General features: G+C 38.2%; 1 protein-coding gene across 5 annotated transcripts in view; it reads right to left on the reverse strand.

Moving 5' to 3' along the window:
* The window catches only part of GAB1 (GRB2 associated binding protein 1), a 122,514-nt gene that overhangs the window by 24,296 nt on the left and 78,439 nt on the right, over positions 1–19,779 (reverse strand). For 3 of the 5 annotated variants that reach the window (XM_035022999.1, XM_035023001.1, XM_035023004.1), the window contains exons 2-7: positions 19,192–19,486; positions 8,442–8,667; positions 7,988–8,068; positions 3,636–4,237; positions 2,323–2,408; positions 1,830–2,133 (exon numbers count right to left, since the gene is read on the reverse strand). In XM_035022999.1, the coding sequence (XP_034878890.1) occupies positions 1,830–2,133; positions 2,323–2,408; positions 3,636–4,237; positions 7,988–8,068; positions 8,442–8,667; positions 19,192–19,486 (1,594 nt within the window). The remainder of the gene's footprint in view (positions 1–1,829; positions 2,134–2,322; positions 2,409–3,635; positions 4,238–7,987; positions 8,069–8,441; positions 8,668–19,191; positions 19,487–19,779) is intronic. The other 2 variants (XM_035023000.1, XM_035023002.1) reach the window with 1 other exon arrangement.

Raw genomic sequence — 19,779 nt, forward strand, 5'->3', positions numbered from 1 at the left:
TATAAATCTATGCATGTTCAAACATACTTTTGCATTTTGTATGCAAAGAAAATGACTAATAATGCCTAAATAGATTTAAAGACAAATGAGGACAAAGAGAAGCAAAAGGAAAAGTTGTCAAATAAAAAGCCTGTGATGCTCACACCCTTTCTAAGATAACCACCCCTGATTATAGCCCTGCTGCTGGGGCTGTGTGGGTGGCCGTGGGTGTTACTCATGACCATCCTTCCAGCTGTCAGACCAAAGGTGGGCAGCTGACCAGTGGCAGCCAATCTACGGGCTGGCCTACAATCCATCCTATGGCCTGGTGTGAAAAGACAAATAAGAGAAATCAAATTCTCTGTGAGCACTCTACAGTGAGTGAACAATGATGGAGGCAGCAGATGCAGAAGCTGCGCGCATGTAAAAAGGAGCCAGGAGGCAGAAGTGAGGCCACAAAGGGGCGTTGTAGGCCACAGCTCCTGGAAGGCAGAAACCACGTAGAGGATCCAGGGCAGGAAAACAAGAAAAGAAGGAAAGAATGTGAGACAGAACAAAGCAGATACAAAGACTTCCCACAGGACAGAAATGCAGACAGCAGGACAAAGTGACGGTCCCCTGAGAGTGCTTCTGTTCCCAGTAACTTTTCTCATTTCAGCACAGGACCGGCCTTACTTACTTACTTAAAAGCAAAACAAAACAAAACTCATTTTCTTCAGATACTCTGAGTGAGTCTCAGACTCTGTTCCCCACAACTGGAACTTAATCAGAAAAATAGTAATGATCTAAAAACCCAGGTTAATGAGAAATTTACACAGATATTACATGCCCTTAAAAAGCTGTGTACAGCACAGGAGACTTCAAATGTGAATTCCCCAGAAATGGTGCCAACTCATCACACAGCCAATATACTAACTTATGTGGTTGTCAAGATTAAATCACACTAACAGCATGCTGTAACACAGCTAGATGTCTGGGTTTTAACCACTCAAACCCCAAATTTAAAAACCTGGGTATGTATTATCAGTTTGGAGTTTCGTTTATACTGAATTCTTATCAAACCATGCTACCCTAGAATTCAGTGTTACTTACGAAGGCCAGTATGAAAGAACAGACTAGAAGCATTTATACCCCAGCAAAGGCAGAATCATTTTTATAGAAGCTGTTATACGGACAGACTGGAAAGACTTTACAAACAGCCTCACTGTTCTTAAAGAATTACGTCAAATGCACGTAATAACCTCTAGTCTGAGTTGATATTATATTATATACTCTGGAGAAGAGGTTACAAACCAGCAGCCAAAGACCACAGCGAGCCTGTAGAAGGGTGTGGTCTGTCTGCAGTGTTTTTTGGTTTTTGTTTTTAAATTACACTAGCTGATCAAATTCAAAAATCAAAAGATAATACATGTAAGAGATGAAATTTCTGGCTTCTCTTGACACATCAGATGATTTGCCCATATGGGCCCACGTTATTTTCACACAAGTGAACAAAGGATTATAGCCAACGAGCAGTTAGTTACTCCATTTAGAATGGGCAAGTGCATTCCAGTTTCTCATTTTCTCCTGTTGCTTGCCAAACCTTGTGAGTAATTTTTAGTTTGTAACCTCTGCTCTAGAGACAGGAGACAGAAACCTCACCCGGGCATCAACATATAACAATTATTAATCTACAAATAGCAGTATCGCACTTAAAACAAGTTGATAACTAAGGTAATATGAAATACTTCAGAATTTCTAGTCCCAATAGCATTTGGGATTTCATGACAGTTAAGTGCAGCTCTAAGCTGGCAGATCTAAACTGGTACCCCCCCTGCCCCAACCCTTTCACTATGCCATGCTCTCCTTACCTTTTCTGTCAGGCTTGAGGTTCCTATCCACGGGGGGTGGTTCACAGTCTGCAACAGGAACTGGCCTTCGGGGAGGGGTCTTTGGGCTGGACCGGAAGCCCATATGAGCAGGAGGAGGAACTTGCATTCCAAATGAAGAAAAATCAAATGTTCCCGGAGTCATTGGCACATAATTTGCTTCCTGAACTGGTTCCGTAAAACTGCTGGAATGTTGTCGTGGAGGAGAATTGGGATTCATTGGGACGTAATTTTCATCCAGTTCTTCACTTGATACGCTTCCCACTGTCAATATATTTTTGATTTTCTAAAACACACATACATTTCTTTTAATAAACAGAAACTATTAGCAAACAGGGAAACACAACTGTAAGTCACACCTATTCATACGGAGCTGAGGGGACTTGTATTTCGTGATCTCATTTAGTCTCAGGGCACTGCGTGTGAAGATCCTGAGTGAAACACACTTGATGACGCCAAGGTCAATTATACTTACAAAGTGGTTATGGAAGCCTTCAAGTGAACTAGATCTGTCACTTGGAAATGTTCGTGGAATATCATAGCAGTCTTGAGAACTAGCATCTAAAACAGAAAACAAACGATCAGCATTTCTTCCCACCTTTGCCAGTTCTCAGAATGGTCTGTTCTCTCTCTTTACACACCTGTGTGCAGGTATGCGTGCACACACACAGGTTTTTTAAAAAGATGCTCACAGAATAATATCCCGAATGGGCACATTAAATCACTAGAAAATGCAGACACTCACTAATATGCTGACCACTACCAGCATTTGATTACGACAATGAATGAATGTCTAAGCCCAGGATGAGATGGGTTATTTAAAGATGGAGAAAAGAAATACTTTTCTTTTCTCAGCTTCTGTACCACCTTGGTCCTAACTTATATCTCAGTAACCTTTAATCAGATTACAGAGCCACTTCATAAAGAGAATCAGAAACTGGTAGTGAATAGCTAAAGTCAAGTCTCCTTATTATTACTCTTCGTGATGCATTAAATCTTTATTTTCTTTAGGACAGGTGGGTAACTCTACCACAACATACAGAAACGTTAGCACACGTTTTTTAGGGTATGGACACCTTAAACTCCAGCCTTCTATTTCTAGGACTTTAAGAACCTCAGAGTGTAACCCAGACTGAATCTTTCTCCTCTCAAGGTCCGTAACTTTTGGTAGGCTCTGGGACATGGTGTAGGACTAAGTGAAGTGGCCAGGGTAAGGGGAGAAAAGATTCCGAGCTTTAGAGATAAATAAAACCAAACAAAAGTGGAATGGCACGACTGGAACAGAGTTTACTAGTTAGACACAACGTATAAACTGCTTATCGAGGAAGGAAGGAAACGGAGCCCAGCAGATGGGACACAGAAGCAGCCATAACGGCACACAAATACAGGAAAGGGATGACTCGGAGAGGCTTTGTGGCTGGTCCATTTCCTGCTCCTCTGCCCCAGTAGAGAGTCCACCCACCCAGGATACATGGAAAGCAGGAAAGAGGGGTGCACACTTCCTGAGGCAGGAATGTATTACTAAGGCCATACTTCTCCAGGGGTGAAAAACTCCAAGTCTCTCTCCCTGCCAGCAGAACATGCACTCAGGTACACGCCGCATGCACAAACACCCTTCCAACGGTCTACTGAGACCCTGATAGCTTCGCTACATGAGTGGGCAACTGCAGAGCTGAAGAAAAAAAGGACTATCATTTAACATCACACGATGCTGCAAAGAACAAATATTCAGATGAACATATTTTCTATCATTAACCTCTAACACAGTAGAAGCCAGTTAGAGCTGACCTTTTCGCAATTTGTTCAAATCCACAGTGGAAATGGTATTACTACGTGATGGTGGCATCCCTGCTGTAGGGACACAGTAACTATTGTCAGTATCTGAGGCCGTGCGTGTGATACTGCACGTTTCCACAGGAGATCGGTCATGAGCTGGATGTGGTTTCGGTGGCCGAGGTGGAGGAATATCTGGAATAGTGTCTAGCTTTGACGTCTGTCCCAAAGTTCCTTCTGGAAATGTTCGTGGAATCTGATAAGTATTACCAGGTGTTGGAGGAATGTCATAACTAATAGATACATGCCTCATTTGAGTCTCTACACTTGATGTCCCAGATGGGGTATTAAAAACATAGAGATCTCCATCTGCCTCAGTACTCGATGGAGACACCTTTGGTAAAACATCGTGAGAGTAACTCCTGGGCAGGTTATAAAGGCTGGAGTCTACAGAACCAGATGCAGCACGAGACGGTGGAGAGTCATACATCATTTGCTGCTGAAAAAAGCCATTCACTCCGTGTTTGTTCTGGGAGGAAGCAGGATTTTTATGAGAAGGGACGTTATCATTGCAGTCTGTTTCAGAAGAGGTGGATTTTGCAGAATCAGCGTGTGTTCTAAATAAAAATTGTTAATGACAGAAAATAAAACATGGTGAAGACATAAGACTACATTTTAATAAATATATTTATAGCTTAGCAATCAAAATACATGGCTTTTTTTCATTTGATTTTTTGTGCGATCCGTAAGATTTAAAGCATGAATGTTTCTTAGTCTTTATGATTATACACCAGACAACAAAGCCACCACCACAAAACCACCAAAAGCGTTCTCCCTAATGCCTGTCCTGTATCGGCCCACACCCCCAACTCCACCTCTTAAATCCACACATAAAACCATGATCCCTGAGGCACTGGAATTAGAAAGATACAAAATTCTGAGAAAGGTAAATGATTAAGGCATAGACACAAGGAAAAGCATTTCCTCTGAAGAGCATGCAGAAACCTCGTGCCAACACTTATCAACTTGGTCCACTGCTCTTTATTTATCCTACCTCTGGCAACTGTTGTTCTGTAAGACTAACAGTCTAATGATTACCTGGTATTGCATAAATTCAATGTGACCTACAAGGAAGTGGCAACTTGAAAGGTTTTGTGTATCTTTCTTTCTACTAATTTTCTTTAACAAACACTTAGCCAATACTGTAAAGATGATCAAAATACAACCCACAGAGTTGGCCAATTCCAAAAATTAATTAACCTTCAGAACTCTCATTAGAGTATACTTAATGTTTTGGGTACATTTCTAGTTTCTGCCCTTTGCGGTAACACAAAATTTGGGTAGAAGCCAAAATGAAGCTAACAATACTAGCACCCTGCATGCACTTCCTTAATGGTTAACAAGATAACTACTGCGAGTGTTGTCCAAAGTCCTGTAGGAACTTGAACTTAATCTTCAGAAAAATAACTTTTTTTTTTTTAAGATTTTATTTATTTATTTGAGAGAGAGAGAGAGCACATGAGAGGGGGGAGGGTCAGAGGGAGAAGCAGACTCCCTGCTGAGCAGGGAGCCCGATGCGGGACTCGATCCTGGGACTCCAGGATCATGACCTGAGCCGAAGGCAGTCGCTTAACCAACTGAGCAACCCAGGCACCCCAGAAAAATAACTTTTGATAGTCTTTTTAAGGTCTGATCTTCCCTGATTTCTTAATAATGCCTGGCACTATGTATCCCATTTATTCATTCAAACTCTCCATAGAGTTTGAATGAATCACAGAGCTCATACTGGAATCACAGAGCTCATACTGCAACATCCTCATTTCCCTTCTCCCTCACTGATTATTCCCTTCTTTCACTGACTGGTTCCTTCTTCCTGCGTCTCTACCTTGGAACAGCCAACAGAAGTCAGTCTTCTAATGCTTTACCACACACACCATTTAAAAATCCTCCTTTCTTATAACTTCACCTTCCACTGAATGTTAACAACTCTGATCTGCTCAATCGAACTCTAAGTCCCGTATTTTCAAACCATTCAAATATATTTCTACTTGGTTATCCTGGTGTTACCTTGCTTGTGTGTTCCAAACCAAACTCAACTTACTTCTAATTGTCCTTTCTGACTTGCCATTAAAAGAAATGTCTTCATCCAGAATCTTGAGGCTCAAAACGCTATCAGCTTTGATTCATTCTCTTTGATCTCCAGCACCGAGGCACCAAGTTCTTCTTCTAACCAAGTGACTATTCCCCTTCTCTATTCCCACTGTTACCACCTCATGTTCAGATCTGGGTCTCTGCTATGATTCACACTACTAAACCCTCCTAAGAAGTCCTAGCGGACTTCTTACCTCCAGTCTCTCCTTTTTCCAATGAACCCAAGGGACCATACTGCTATACTGCTGTAAGGTCAGTATTTTCAGAACATGGTTTTCATATCCCTCATCTACTTGGAGAAAATCCTTTTAAGGGTCCCAACAGGCTGTGGGAACTACAAAAAGCCCACAGACAACTCCACTTGGTACTGAGGCTACCATCGCTGGCTCCATCTGGCATGCCCTATCTTATGTTCTACTCTCCCCCAGTGGAACCTCTACTACGGGCAAGCTCTCCTCATTAGCTTCCTCCCACCCCTCACTCTTACCTTGCCTTTCCTTAAAAAAATTTTTATGCAGATTGCAAAGGACAGGGTCTTTTTCTCTCACCAACCAGTGTAGTTCAAATTCTACTCCTCCTTTGAAGCATTTCACCCTCCATCTTAAAAATACTTGCACTGTCCCTTCTAAGAATTTCTAATGCACCTACACATATTCTAAAATTTGCACTTCACTGAATTAAAAAAAGTGAGTTAAGAAAAGCTAGAAGTACAATGAGTAATAAGCTCCCTGCCCTTGACTGGCTTATAGTTTAGTGAAGAATAAATTAAAATATCAAGCTATTTCCAATTCTGTGATAAAACACAGATTAGGAGGCCCAACCAGGATGCTAAGAAAACCCAGACAGGCATTTAGTCCAGCCTGGGAGTTTGGGAGAATGTTTTCTAGACGAATACATGCCTGAGCTGAGTCCTGCAGGATGAATAAGAGTTTGCAAGGCAATTCTCCTGACTTCATCTACAAACACTTAACGTTTTTGCATGTTCTGACTTCTTCAAAAGCTTCACTTATAAACTCTGAAGGGACTGTATCTGAGGCGGCTGTATCTTATGTAATTAGTCTGTACCTTCACAGCACCTAGCAGAAGAGTGGGCACACAGTGGGTACTTCATAAATATTTGTCAATTAACTGTCACTTCTGCAAAATATAGATACAAAATATGTCTGAGCAAGGACTCTGAGCATAATTTCCACTACAACAGGAAAGCTGTAATACCAATGAGATCAATGAAAGATACCATATAAAAAGAAAATGCACTGAAAACTGCCACTTAGCTGCTGGCTTTAAAAAAGTTGATATTGAAAAATAATTCTGAACCTCCATAAAATAAAATCTTAGTTAGTAGCACAGGTAACAAAGTTGCGAATGTGTAATTTTAAATACTCACAGCAAACAAGCAAAATCAAGTTAGAATTTGATATAAACTAGTGTTGATTTATAAAAAGATTTCTTTTTTTGCTCTTACAGGTAAAATCCCATTACAACAAATATGCGGAAACCCAACTTTGGAATGTTTGTATTCCAATACCTCAGGGAATAATTCATAGCAACTAAACTGTGGTTCTTGACAGTATAAAAATTGAACAAGCACTCTGTATGATCTTAGCCCGGTAACAGTCACTTTCTCCATGAAAACAACAACTTTTTTGTTATAAAATAAAATAATGCTTAATATCCAATCATTCTGTTTAAAAAATATCTTTCATATCTACTATGCAATTCATTCCCACTTTTATATATTGCAAATCAAGATGTAAATATCCCCAACATCACTAGTTGCCACACTGCTGTTAATGGTAGAAACGGGCTCCCCGATCTTTATTTTCTGGCTGCAATTCTCACTGTTACCTCAGGCCTTCCAATTAACAGCAAATTGACAAGAATGATCAAATTAAAATATCATATAACTTAGAAGGAAAGAAGGAGCAGGAATGGAGATGGTGGGGAAACCAAGCATTTGGGAAAGGCTTTATGATACCTTTGGGCAAGCACTGAAATCCACATGCTTCTTTCTACTTAAAAATGTATAAAGTCAGAGTAAGCTCTGCTTCACTGCTGGGTACGACGATTGGAAAGTTTTAGTTTTTAGCAATATATTTGATTTCATCAAATTTCACTAAAACCCAATTTGTATATCCCATAATATTTGCTATATTGGGATTTTACCTGAATAATTAATTTCTCACACAGATCCAAAGCAACCACAACACACTCACTGCAATGGAATCGTTTTGCTTTCAAAATCTTCTAGTAGTAGGTATTCCTCTCCTTCTTCAGAAACAAAAGATGACCCTTGGCTGGTTTACAATCACATAAGAAATGGAGCAAGATCACCATTTATAAATCAGTGAAATCTGTTAAGCAAGTAATACTGTGAGTCTGTAACAAAGACTATGAAACAGGAGACAGATTTCCAAAAGAGCCTTGTAGGTACAAGTGTTCTTTGCCTAGATAGTAGAGAACATGTTTCTCCCATAAATTTCCTGAATATCAGAAATGTTAGAGGAATATACCCTGAAATATAATAAGCCTAAAATATAAATCTATATAGTTGGGTTTCTTTTAAACCTTCGAATCAGAATTGAAAGAGTTTAAAGGTAAGATTTCTAAATGTACACACACACCCACACACACACACACACCCACCCCCCACACAAATTTGTGGTTTACCTGGTGGGTTCAGGCTTCTTGCTTTGACAGTTGATTAGCAAGAGGTAGTCTTGAGGATCCTCCTGGATGCCAAGGGTTTCTAGGTGTGGTGGTAGGTTAATTAGCTGATATGGAGGAGGTGCAACAGCGGAGGATGAATCCACCTGGGTGGATGGTGGTGCTGTATTTACAGCTAAAGGTAAATCAACCGGCGCCTGTATGGAGCTGCCAGATGGCTTCACAGGATCTGCAACACCAAAATGTAACTATCATCGTCTGTCCCATTCTAAGAATTTTTTCTTAAATAAAGCTACTTCAAAGTTTGGAGATCAACTGTTTTAACACACAAAAGCATGATAAGCCATGACAATGTCAATTAAAACAAATACTACCTAAATAGCAAGATTTATACAGGAAATAATTGGCTCTTGTCAAAGAGATGTGAAGAGTAGGGCTCTTTCTTCCAGAGGCTTTCTAACCATAAAGCCATGGTTAACTTTGTCTTAAACAGTCTTTAGTTTTGAGGCTACTGGCAATGACGATGTTCTACAATCTTACTTAGCACAAGAGATAGATTTTTTTCCACGATAAAAAATATAGTCGGGGCACCTGGGTGGCTCAGTCAGTTAAGCGTCTCTTGGTTTCAGCTCAGGTCATGATCTCAGCGTCCTGGAATTGAGCCCTGTGTTGGGCTCTGCGCTCAGCAGGGAGTCTGCTTGAGGATTCTGTCTCTCCCTCTGCCCCTTCCCATTGCTCTCATGGGCACTCTCTCTCTAACAAATAAATAAATTTTTAAAACAAAACAAAAAACCAAAGTGTTTCCCAAGCCAAGCCAACTTTCCAAGGAGGCCCATCTTGTTATGTGGCGTCTACAGGCGCAAGCATCACCTCTTTGTCTCATCTTTATTTTGCTGTTCATTCTTTTCTTTCTACTTCCTCAGCAGACTAAGGAGAAATAGTTCTAATTGTGGGATTCATGTTCAGGAAAAGAGCTTTTTTTTAAGACATCTCCTCTTCCCTCAGCTCATAGCCTCAAGTGCCATTTACTGGATTTCCGTAATATTTTCATGCAAAAGGGGACAGCAAGTAAAGGAATAATTTATTAAGCACTTAATGTTCTGAAAAGACATATGAAACTACCTAAATTGTTTAGAGCGAAGTAATTTGAAAACAAGTTGAAAACCGAGAGATAAAATCCCACTGTAATCACTGACACAACCAAGTAAATTTTGAAGAGCCTGGAAGAAAAATTCTCTGTTGGTCTGGTTAGGAATACAAGGCTATACATCCAGAAAAAGATAAATGCTCATATATGAATAAACAAATTTGTTTACTGTCTATGTTAGAACAGAAAAGCCTGGGTTGAAACTGAGATTTTTATAACAAAACATTCCCTAAAAGACAATAAAAAGTGCTAAAGGACTTAATATGTTCTATCAAATAAAATCAAATGCAGGTCATCTGGCCTGTTAGATTACCAGGGAGGAGCTACATGTCAGCTCTAGCTTCTCTAGGTACTACAGAGTAAGTCCATATGCTTTTGATAATGTCTTCATTTATTCAACTTTAATATTTGTATATGCACCCCAGCTAAATTTATGTAGTTTGTATTTTATGACTCTTCTTCCTAGGCAAAGAAGCTCATATCATAATTGTTAAGCTTGAATAATAACGTATTAGTATGGCTAAATATAAGTTTATCTTTATTTGTGGTTCCCCAAAACAAACAAAAAGGATCAGAACTCCTATGCGATAGTTTGCCCTACATGTTGTAGATGCTCAAAAGGGTTTCATTCACCCAGCGCAAACTCACTGAGCACTTTCTCTATGTCCTGTTGGAAGAGGCCAGGGGCACTCCCAAATCTTCAAGACCCATTCAACTGAATGTGCAGTTTGGAATTTGCTCCTTAAGAAATATGTGAGTACTACTAGATGCTAATTATGTTTAAAGACTTCTTTCAGTTGGAAAGTTTGGCCTGAGTAAATAGAAGTTGAGCTAATTTCTAACATTTTTATCAGTTATGCTGCATGCAATGTCAAGTCTTCACACAAGCTCATCTAATAAAATCTAACACTTAATGCCAGGAGTTTATTAGTTAATTCTTTCTCATTTATGAAAGGTGAGAAAAGAAAATGGTGAGAAAAGAAAAATATTTTTGGGGGGGACATTTATACGACATAATGCCATAATTTCAGTGGGAACTCATAAATATCTCATTATGTCTAACAGATGATTATAAATAGTATATATAACATACTCTATGAAATAATGTTTTACTGTTTTGAACTAATTACAAATCTAAAAGATTTATTTAAGGGGATATAAAGGCCCTAGATTAACCAGTGACTCAGTAAATCCTTGTGGCTTGTTAAACTTAATAGAACTATGAAAAATATTTAACTTTTAAAGAAAAGCTTTCGGAAAAACATACACAACATTGAGGAGAAAAAAAAAGAGCAGAGTGGTCAGAAAGCACTTATTGTATCCTACAGGCTGTATTCACAAATATATTTTACATATTTCTCCTTTTTGTACTGTAAAGGTGTGGTAAAATTGTACGATCCCATTCAATTTTTAGTTTTGGCCAAAATAAAATGAAACTCAACACTGGAAATACATCACTACATAAAACAGTATGAGAATTCTAATTTTCCAGTGTAACTCCTAAAGTAAGTTTTCCAGGTGGCTGTTTTTATAGATGCACTTTTCCTTTAAATGTTTTTTTTTTATTTTAAATTTGATAGCTATACACTAAATTAACTGAGTGAGTCATCTTAGGTAGGAAAAGAATCACCCAGCCAGGTGATCACATTTGTCTGACTTGTTTTATTAACACAATGGGACCATCTCATTTTTAAACTTCCATTTCTCCCACCTGTGAATCACTAAAGTTTTTTTTTTTACCCTCTATAGATGAAAGATCCTCTCAATTTCTGGAAAAAAGAAAAAAAAGACAGGGATTCAAAGGTTCCTTTTTTTTTTTTTTTTTGGTCTTTGTTAGTGTTTTCTTGAAATTAAAATAGATATGTCATACAATATGCATTATTTTTAAAATCCTTTTGTTCTTCACTATTTCTGGTATCTGGAGCTCATTCCCTAGGAATACAGATGAATTTAATTGCATTTAACATTGAGAGAGTGCTTTATCAATGAATATATTTTACAATTTATTATTCTATTTTGTGACTCATAGACATTAATGTCATTTCTACTTTCGTGCTATTGCATGTCCTTACACAGTGAAGGCAGTGGTGCGGAGCTTCATATATATTTTTTAATTTTAGTTAACATACAGTGCAATATTGGTTTCTGGAGTAGAATTCAGTGATTCATCATATACATACAACAATAAGTGCCCTCTTTAACATCTACCACCCATCTAGCCCACCCCCAACCAACCTCCGCCCATCACCCCTCAGTTTGTTTTCTATCTTTAAGAGTCTCTTATGGTTTGTTTCCCTCTCTCCCTTTCCATATGATCATCTGTTTTGAGTGAGATCATATGGTATTTGTCTTTCTCTGCCTGACTTATTTCACTTAGTATAATACACTCTTAAGAGCTCCATCCAAAAATATATAATATCTCGATCACAATATGGGAAGGCTTACATCTACTTCTAAGAGGCAAGAACTAGAGAGAATTTCCATTATGTTCACAAGCAAGCTCACCAAAGACCTTCACACAGCCATGAAAAGCAAGCCCAATCATTCCAAACAACATGGCATACAAAGGACTTTAAGAGGGAAGGGATGGGGCACCTGGGTGGCTCAGTCGTTAAGCGTCTGCCTTCGGCTCAGGTCATGACCCCAGGGTCCTGGGATCGAGTCCCACATCGGGCTCCCTGCTCGGCAGGAAGCCCGCTTCTCCCTCTCCCACTCCCCCTGCTTGTGTTCCTGCTCTCGCTATCAATCTGTCAAATAAATAAATAAAATCTTAAAAAAAAAAAAAAGGATGGAAGGGATGGGGCGCCTGGGTGGCTCAGGTCATGGTCCCAAGATCCTGGGATGGAGCCCTGCTTTGGGCTCCCTGCTCGGCGGGAAGCCTGCTTCTCTCTCTCCCACTCCCCCTGCTTGTGTTCCCTCTCTCGCTGTGTCTCTCTCTCTGAAATAAGTAAATAAATAAAATCTTTAAAAATAAATAAAAAAGAGGGGAGGGAACACTGCTCTACCACTTTGGCTCAGATAATGTCCTTCCTTCAAAGTTTTAGTCTTTGGGATTATTTTACTCATACTCCTATTTCTCAGCTCTGCATATTTTAATGCAAGCATTGCAGTATGTCTAAATATGCCTTAATATAAAATTTCTGGTCAAAGTTAACCAACTGGTGTGAAAAAAGAAACTTCTATTTCACTTTATAAAGGCATGTGATTTGCCTCATTCTACCCGAGGAGTAGTTGAGCAGCCACGTTTGTTGCTTTCTGCCTCACCTAGGTTTCTAACTTACTGCTGCTCTAAGTAATGCTGGTATCAACTTTCTGAGAACCAAATATCAGTTTAGGGTTTGCTTATGTGTGTAAAATTATTCCCTGTCTCTTAATTCAAAAGGCATAAAGAGTATAATTAGCATCCATTAAAGGCTTAATGAGTTGCTAAAGCAAATTCTTAAGTGAATTTTACTAAGAAAGCTAATAAGTACTGGTAAAGTAAGCCTTAACCAGCTTTCAGTGAAGATCTTGTGGTCCACAAGATCCCTAGCTTAATGCACAGTTTTATCCTGTTTGGAACCATAATGCCCTGGTGTTAGTGTCCCACACACGAGTTGGGGGCCCAGATAATGCCTCTAAACATTCAAAATAATACATCTCCACACACACACACACATACGTATATAAACACACACATACCAAAAGGTATAAGAGCTTAAGCCCAGGGAAGCAATTCTACTCTTTCTCCTTGGTAAGGAGAGTATTTCAAAGTTAATGTGACAGGTTCTCTGATTTTATAACTACTGCCATACTCTATCTACCATATGGTAATAAAACTGAGGTGTTGCTCATATCCTTGTCAGGAGACCAGATGAGATCCTTGTCTCTCCAGATGGGCTACATTTGCTGATAGGATATTTTTGGGTTTCTACTACAAAAATTTTACCTTTACGTTCATAATTAAAGGTAAATAGGTCAGGGTTATTCTGTTTCTATTGATTACTAATTTACCTGGTCTGTTGTAGAATTTCTTTTTTGTCAGGAGAAGCATTTTGATTGGATGTATGTCTAATTAACTCAGCAAATAAGACTCTACCCACAAAGAGTATCATTATCATTGAGGCTCAAGTAACCATCTTCTCATTTCTGAACACACCACTTTTCATAGAAGAACATTTTGTTAAGGTAAATCTAACAAACAAGAAAGAGCAGTAGTTGCAATTTTCAGTGAAGCAACCTGCAATTTCTTCAATTTATTTAATCAGAAATTGAAGATCTTTAATCATAGCCCAATCTATTTAATGTGTTTCAAACAGAAATTTTTTTTATCTTATTTGTCATGATTATCTCCTTAACAGGTCGTACAAATATTCTTGGGAGACTTTAAAAATAAACCCTTAGGAAATGCTGAAAATGCCTTAATTCTTATCCAGAAGTGTCATGGCATCAGAATCACTTTTTCAGAGTTCTAGGTGCCTGAGCCCCATCTCAGGAGACTCGATGAATCAATATCTCAATACCTTGAAAATGTGTAAGAAAACAAAACAAAAACCGTATAAATGCTCTGGTTGAACTGGTCCTCAGGAAAATGCAAATTAAAAACACAATGAGACACCACTACACATTCACTAGAATGGCTAAAATTAATGACTGACAATACCAAATGAAGTGAGAATGTAGTGTACCTGGAAGTCTCCTACATGGCTGGTAGGAAAACAAATGGTACATAACCTATGATGTAGGGATTCCACCCATGGGTACACACCCACAAGAACTAAGTGTTCATGTCCATCAAAAGATACATATATAGCACAGCTCACAGTAGCTTTATTTGCATTAAAAACTAGAAACAACCCGAATGCCCATCAACATTCAAAGAGATCCGTAATTTGGGATCTATTCACACAACGGAATGCTACAGAAGAGGAAGAACTCCCACTACATGCTACATGGATGAATCTCACAGACTTCTATTGGAAAAAAGAAGCCAGATTCAGTGGTTTTATTTATATGAAGTTCATGTATAGGCAAAACTAATCTCTGGTTATAGAAGCAAAATCATAGTTACGTTTGGGCTTTTTTTCTGGGTTTTTACTGGGAAAAAGAATGAAAAAGCCTTCTAGGGGGCTGGAAATGTTCCACTTCTTGATCTGAGCAGCAGGTACACAGACTTCTGTTTCCATATGTAGATAGAGATGGATATATAAAACTATACTGAACTGTATACTTAAGATCTGAACCTTCCATAGTAGTAAGTTATACCTGAATAAAAAAGTAAATAAAAAGAAATTTAAAAGTTCTCTAGTTAAGAAGCACCGCTTTACAGGAAAGGGAAGATATGCACATTCTTACATTAGCTTACCTACTTTTCTGAAGGGAAGGATATCAAATAGAGAAGCACTGTTTTTTTTAAGCTACTATTACCTGGGCATTCTGAGAAAAGCAACTCAACTGACTGATAAAGGCAACTTTCTAATCTTGCACCCTGAAATTAGACCAGGAGCCTTTGCGCCAAGTTAGTTAGCTGTTTAGAGCCTTTAGGCTGTGTTTCCTGGCACTTGTTTAGCAGATTTAACAGCTTCCACCTCGGTGTAGAAACAAAAATAAATCTGCACATTTCCAAGAAAAACAAAAGAAATTAGTTTCTACCCTCAAATCTGCTAAATAAAAGCATTCATAGGAACCGCACATAGTTCAATGAGCTAGAATTTAAAAACAGATTCAGCTTGCCAGCATTCTGAGTATTCAATAATAGCAGTGGTCACCTGGGGCAGCGGAAATAACATGGTAACGATATTTTGGGAGGTTCCTGGAATCAAAACACAGGTCAGATTTTTCCCCTTTCCTTTTGTTTTCAGCAAAAACTAGTTATTCTCCTAGGGACTGTGGATAGTTATTTTCTCAGACTGTAATATCCAAGCATAGGATATTTCTTCCCACATCTAGCCTGACACGAGTAGAGTGAAAAATGGTTTTGTGTCATTAGTTTTAAGCCAAGAGTGAGAGCATACTCAACTCTGAAATGGGAACAGCACAGGGCTCCGGGGACAGATCTAGGTAAAAACAAAACATCTATTATTTAGTGATTGGTGGGAAGATCTATTTGGAAGCAAGAGAATATAAAGCAGGTGGTAAAGTAAATGGAAGAACTCAGACATTTTGATATTTATCTTGTCATATTAAACTGTACAAACATGATCACAAAGGATAATAGTTCTCTGCAGTTCAGAATTTGGTACAAATCTTTAAATGTGTGGATTTTTTTTTAAAAGGCATCTAGCAAAGTCAGCTACTACAAATGAACAGAGAAAATACAGTGGTTAACTTTAAAGCCTTTTTGCAGTTTTGCTACTATGCATGAAAAATCAAAATTTTTGATTTTTTGTGACCCCTTGATACTACACAATGAAGGACTGTTCATCTTTCACTGATTTAGGACTTACTGATTTATTTACAACTTTATGATTTATGAGAAGCTCAAGTCTTCAACATCAGAGTAAGACATTTCTGATTGTAGCTATTGGGGAGAAGGCCAGGATGAACTTGTAAAAAATCTATACTGTAGAATTTAAAAAACAAATGCAGTTGTGTTTAGATACAGCTCGTAAACTACATTTAGAAAGCACTGGCCAACTGAAGTCCTTAGTGGCTTGTTTTAATGAAGCGGTAAAAAATGAGTTATGATTAGCACAGCTGTTGTTGGTAACCAACTCATTACATATATCAAATTTGACTAATAATACTATTAGTTTTCTTACAACCTCTCCCTTTATTGATATTGTGAAGATAGAACATTCACAAGTTGAGAGTTTCATTCAAGGCAAATATACTTTATCTGTTTTAAAAGGATTTGGGAGTTTGTCCTCCTCCCTATATTACTAAGTTTATAAAATGAAAAATAGACATTGTGACTGATTCTGACCACCAATATCAATGAAAATGTTCCACTAAGTACAAAATAAACTTCTTAGTACATTATCAGCTGCAGTCACAGAACCATTTAAAACTACCTAGACTTTTCCTCACCTTCTTAAATTAGCTGCTATCTGTGTTATTTCTTCTTTACCAGGACACTTATTCCTAGAGTATTTGCCTGTGTCTATTAGACTGACTATAAGCTCTATGAGGGCAAGAACTGGATTAACACAGTCTTACAGTATCATACTTTAATATATGCACATAATCATACTTTAATGCATTGTAAAGTATGATTATACACCATATATATACACATATATATGTATATATATATACATACATATATGGGTGTGTGTATATGTATATACACACATACACACACGTATATTATGTATCTTGCACTCACCAACTGTAATGAATTATTATGGGTATGACTCCTTCCCCACTAGATGCTCACTCAGTTCCATGTCTATAATGTTTGCCATCGGTCTCCCTGTCACCTAATAATATGTAGGTTAAACGAATGTCCAAAGCTTAGTTGAGTGTTGGCAAATTCAATAATTTGGTAAATTAATGAATCAATTTTCTAAAGCAAACAAAACTTTCCTTCTTTCCAGAGATGACTGGGTGTTCATCAAACTCTCAGATGATGAGAAGTCATCTTAAGGTGGACAAATGGACCAGACTTTATGCCTTGAAACTTGCAAAGTTAATCTCAGATACTTGTGCATTCGAAATTCTTATTGGGGGGGGGGGTCTCAACTCTACCCACCCCTGAATGGGCTTCCAAAAATTATACCATTCCTTGACTGAAGAATGTATCTCCTCTAGGAGGGTATCTCATTTCCTTTGTTAATTATATTTAGGAGAATTATATAGAAAACAAAGAGAGATGGAAGAACATCTACTACTCAGTCTTTCAGATCAACAGAATCGATACAGGCAACCGATGAGGACAGAAGTCTACTTTTTATGTCACTAAAAACAAATTCTAAACTGAAACGGTAGCAGGCAAAAGAACATCATCAACCCAAAGAGTATACAATGACTTAAATTATTTTAACTGAAAATCCATTACATCGTGAGCCTAATGTAGTATTTTAATCCAAAAATTATCATTAGTGAGTGGTCGTTAAGTAACCACTAGAGACCTATCTCATTTGTGACTTTAACTTTAAAATCCTCCACTGTACTCAAATACAGACTATATATGCAAGAAGAAAAGAAAGGAGTTTAACTGGAGTTAGAAGTAATACCCCCACACCCACTTAAAATGTGAACATATTTAGTACTTGACAAAAACCACCAAAGCCTTAATTCCACATGTGAAACAATTTCTTGAGGCTTTTAATCACTAGAGTTCTGCTGAAAAGCTCTAGCTGATTAGCCACCTCCTGTCTAAACTGGATGCCTCCTTTCCGGTCTCAGTGCTGCCCCCTCAGGATTGTGGATTCCCTCGCCAAGGGGTTTCCCCGCCCCGCTGGGCCAATCCCAGTCCTGGAAGGCTTCTTCTTGTGGGCCACTGACTGGCCAGAAAGGAAGCAGCAGGCTGACCTGAGCTAATTAGAGATGATTGCTCTTTCACTTCAATCCAAAACTTGATGTTGACTGTTGATGCAATTTTTCCAGCCCTCACTGAACCTCCGGCACTCCTAAATATAGATATTTGGAAATGCACACTGTAAACGTGAGTATAACCATGAAGACGGTAAGGTACAAAGACCTCAGACCGCCTTTATTTCTGATTTTCGGCTTTACGAACCTAAATGTGTGTTGGAGTCCCCCAGATAGGTGTTTGTTATAAATGGAAGAGAAGTAGAGAAGTGGACAGGGACTAAGTGGTCAGGAAAGCTATATAAAAGCACCTGAAGAGGAATTCCACCTGTAAAATTCTTCATGAGACCTCTACCCACTCAGCTCTTCCCAGGACAGGCACTCCAAATCTCAGCTCCTCAAGCAACTCTCCCCCTGCCTTTATCATTCACAGCCCCCTGCTCCAGTCACGTGGAATGCTGTTCCACCTCCAGGTCATTTCTCTCCCTTGCCCCTAAGTCTAGAGGGTTTTGTATCCCTTTTTTTCACTTATGTAGAAATACTACTTCCTTCAAAAGCCTAGAGTTTATCTGAGAAGCTTTTTTTCACTACGCTTACCCAAACCTTGAGCTTCCTCTCCCTCCTTGCTCTTTTTAGGACCTCTGTGTTAAGCAAACTCATTTGTTACTTGTTCATCATGTTTTGTGACTGATTGTCATTTGCTTTTCATAGGTATTGATAATCGTCTTGGCTATTTCCTAACTTCATAATCCAATACAGTTTTTAAGATAACATCTAAAGAACTGAGTCACATGAAAATGATGCTTTTAATAGGTGAAAAAGTCAAATATCAGCAGTGCTATAAGGTTCAATTTGATATATACAGACGCAAGAAATGCTCTTAAATAAGTATGTCTTCTTGTCACCTTTTTTCAAGACATTTATTTAGACACGGTCCCACAATGGCTAAGTCTCCCCTAAAACCTAGAAAAAATTTCTCCCCAAAATGATTAAAGACTTTAGTGCTTTTTTTCCAAATGTTGTTTGTTAGCTATTATAAAAAGGTAAACAATATTATATTGTGTAATTGAAATAATAAAGAATTTTTGTAACAGTTCTAAAAATGCAGTAATAAAGGAGAACTCAGGTGGAATAATAAAATCTTGAGCTTACCTTCTTCTGTAGGATTAAACCCACAGATGTCACAAATACAACGAACCCACTTATTCATCTCTTCCTCACTGTCTGCTACCAAGTAGAATATTCGGTCAATGGTGTTGATATCAAAAATGTAGCTGTTTTCAAACTCTTTTTTGTTAAACGTCAATCCAGCATCAACTTGCTGACATAAGTTTAAATCAATAATACGGATAGGCTTCTTGGCATGATCATTTTTGTAATATTCCAAGACATCTGGATCTCCAGTTAAGCGACCACTGCGTAACACAAACCATCTCCTCTTCCATGCCTGGGAACAAAACAAAAATATCCATCTAGTATTAATTTGACAGAAATTTTTCAAGAAAGTGCACACTTATCAAACCAATTTTACAAATGTAATGTCTAGAGAAAGTCACATACATGTTTTGTTTCCACAGAATAATCTACCGCTCCAGCAAAATTTACTGATGCCTCAATTAACTTAATAATATGTCTATATATACATATTTATTATGTTCTATTAGACCTTCTAATAGAAGACTAGAAGATACTGATTGTTATCAGAAGATATTACATTGATATGTAATATCAAGACAACAA

The sequence above is a fragment of the Mirounga leonina genome, unplaced genomic scaffold (genome assembly GCF_011800145.1).
Source record: "Mirounga leonina isolate KUSES-001 unplaced genomic scaffold, KU_Mleo_1.0 Mir_176, whole genome shotgun sequence".
Classification (NCBI taxonomy): Eukaryota; Metazoa; Chordata; class Mammalia; order Carnivora; family Phocidae; genus Mirounga; species Mirounga leonina.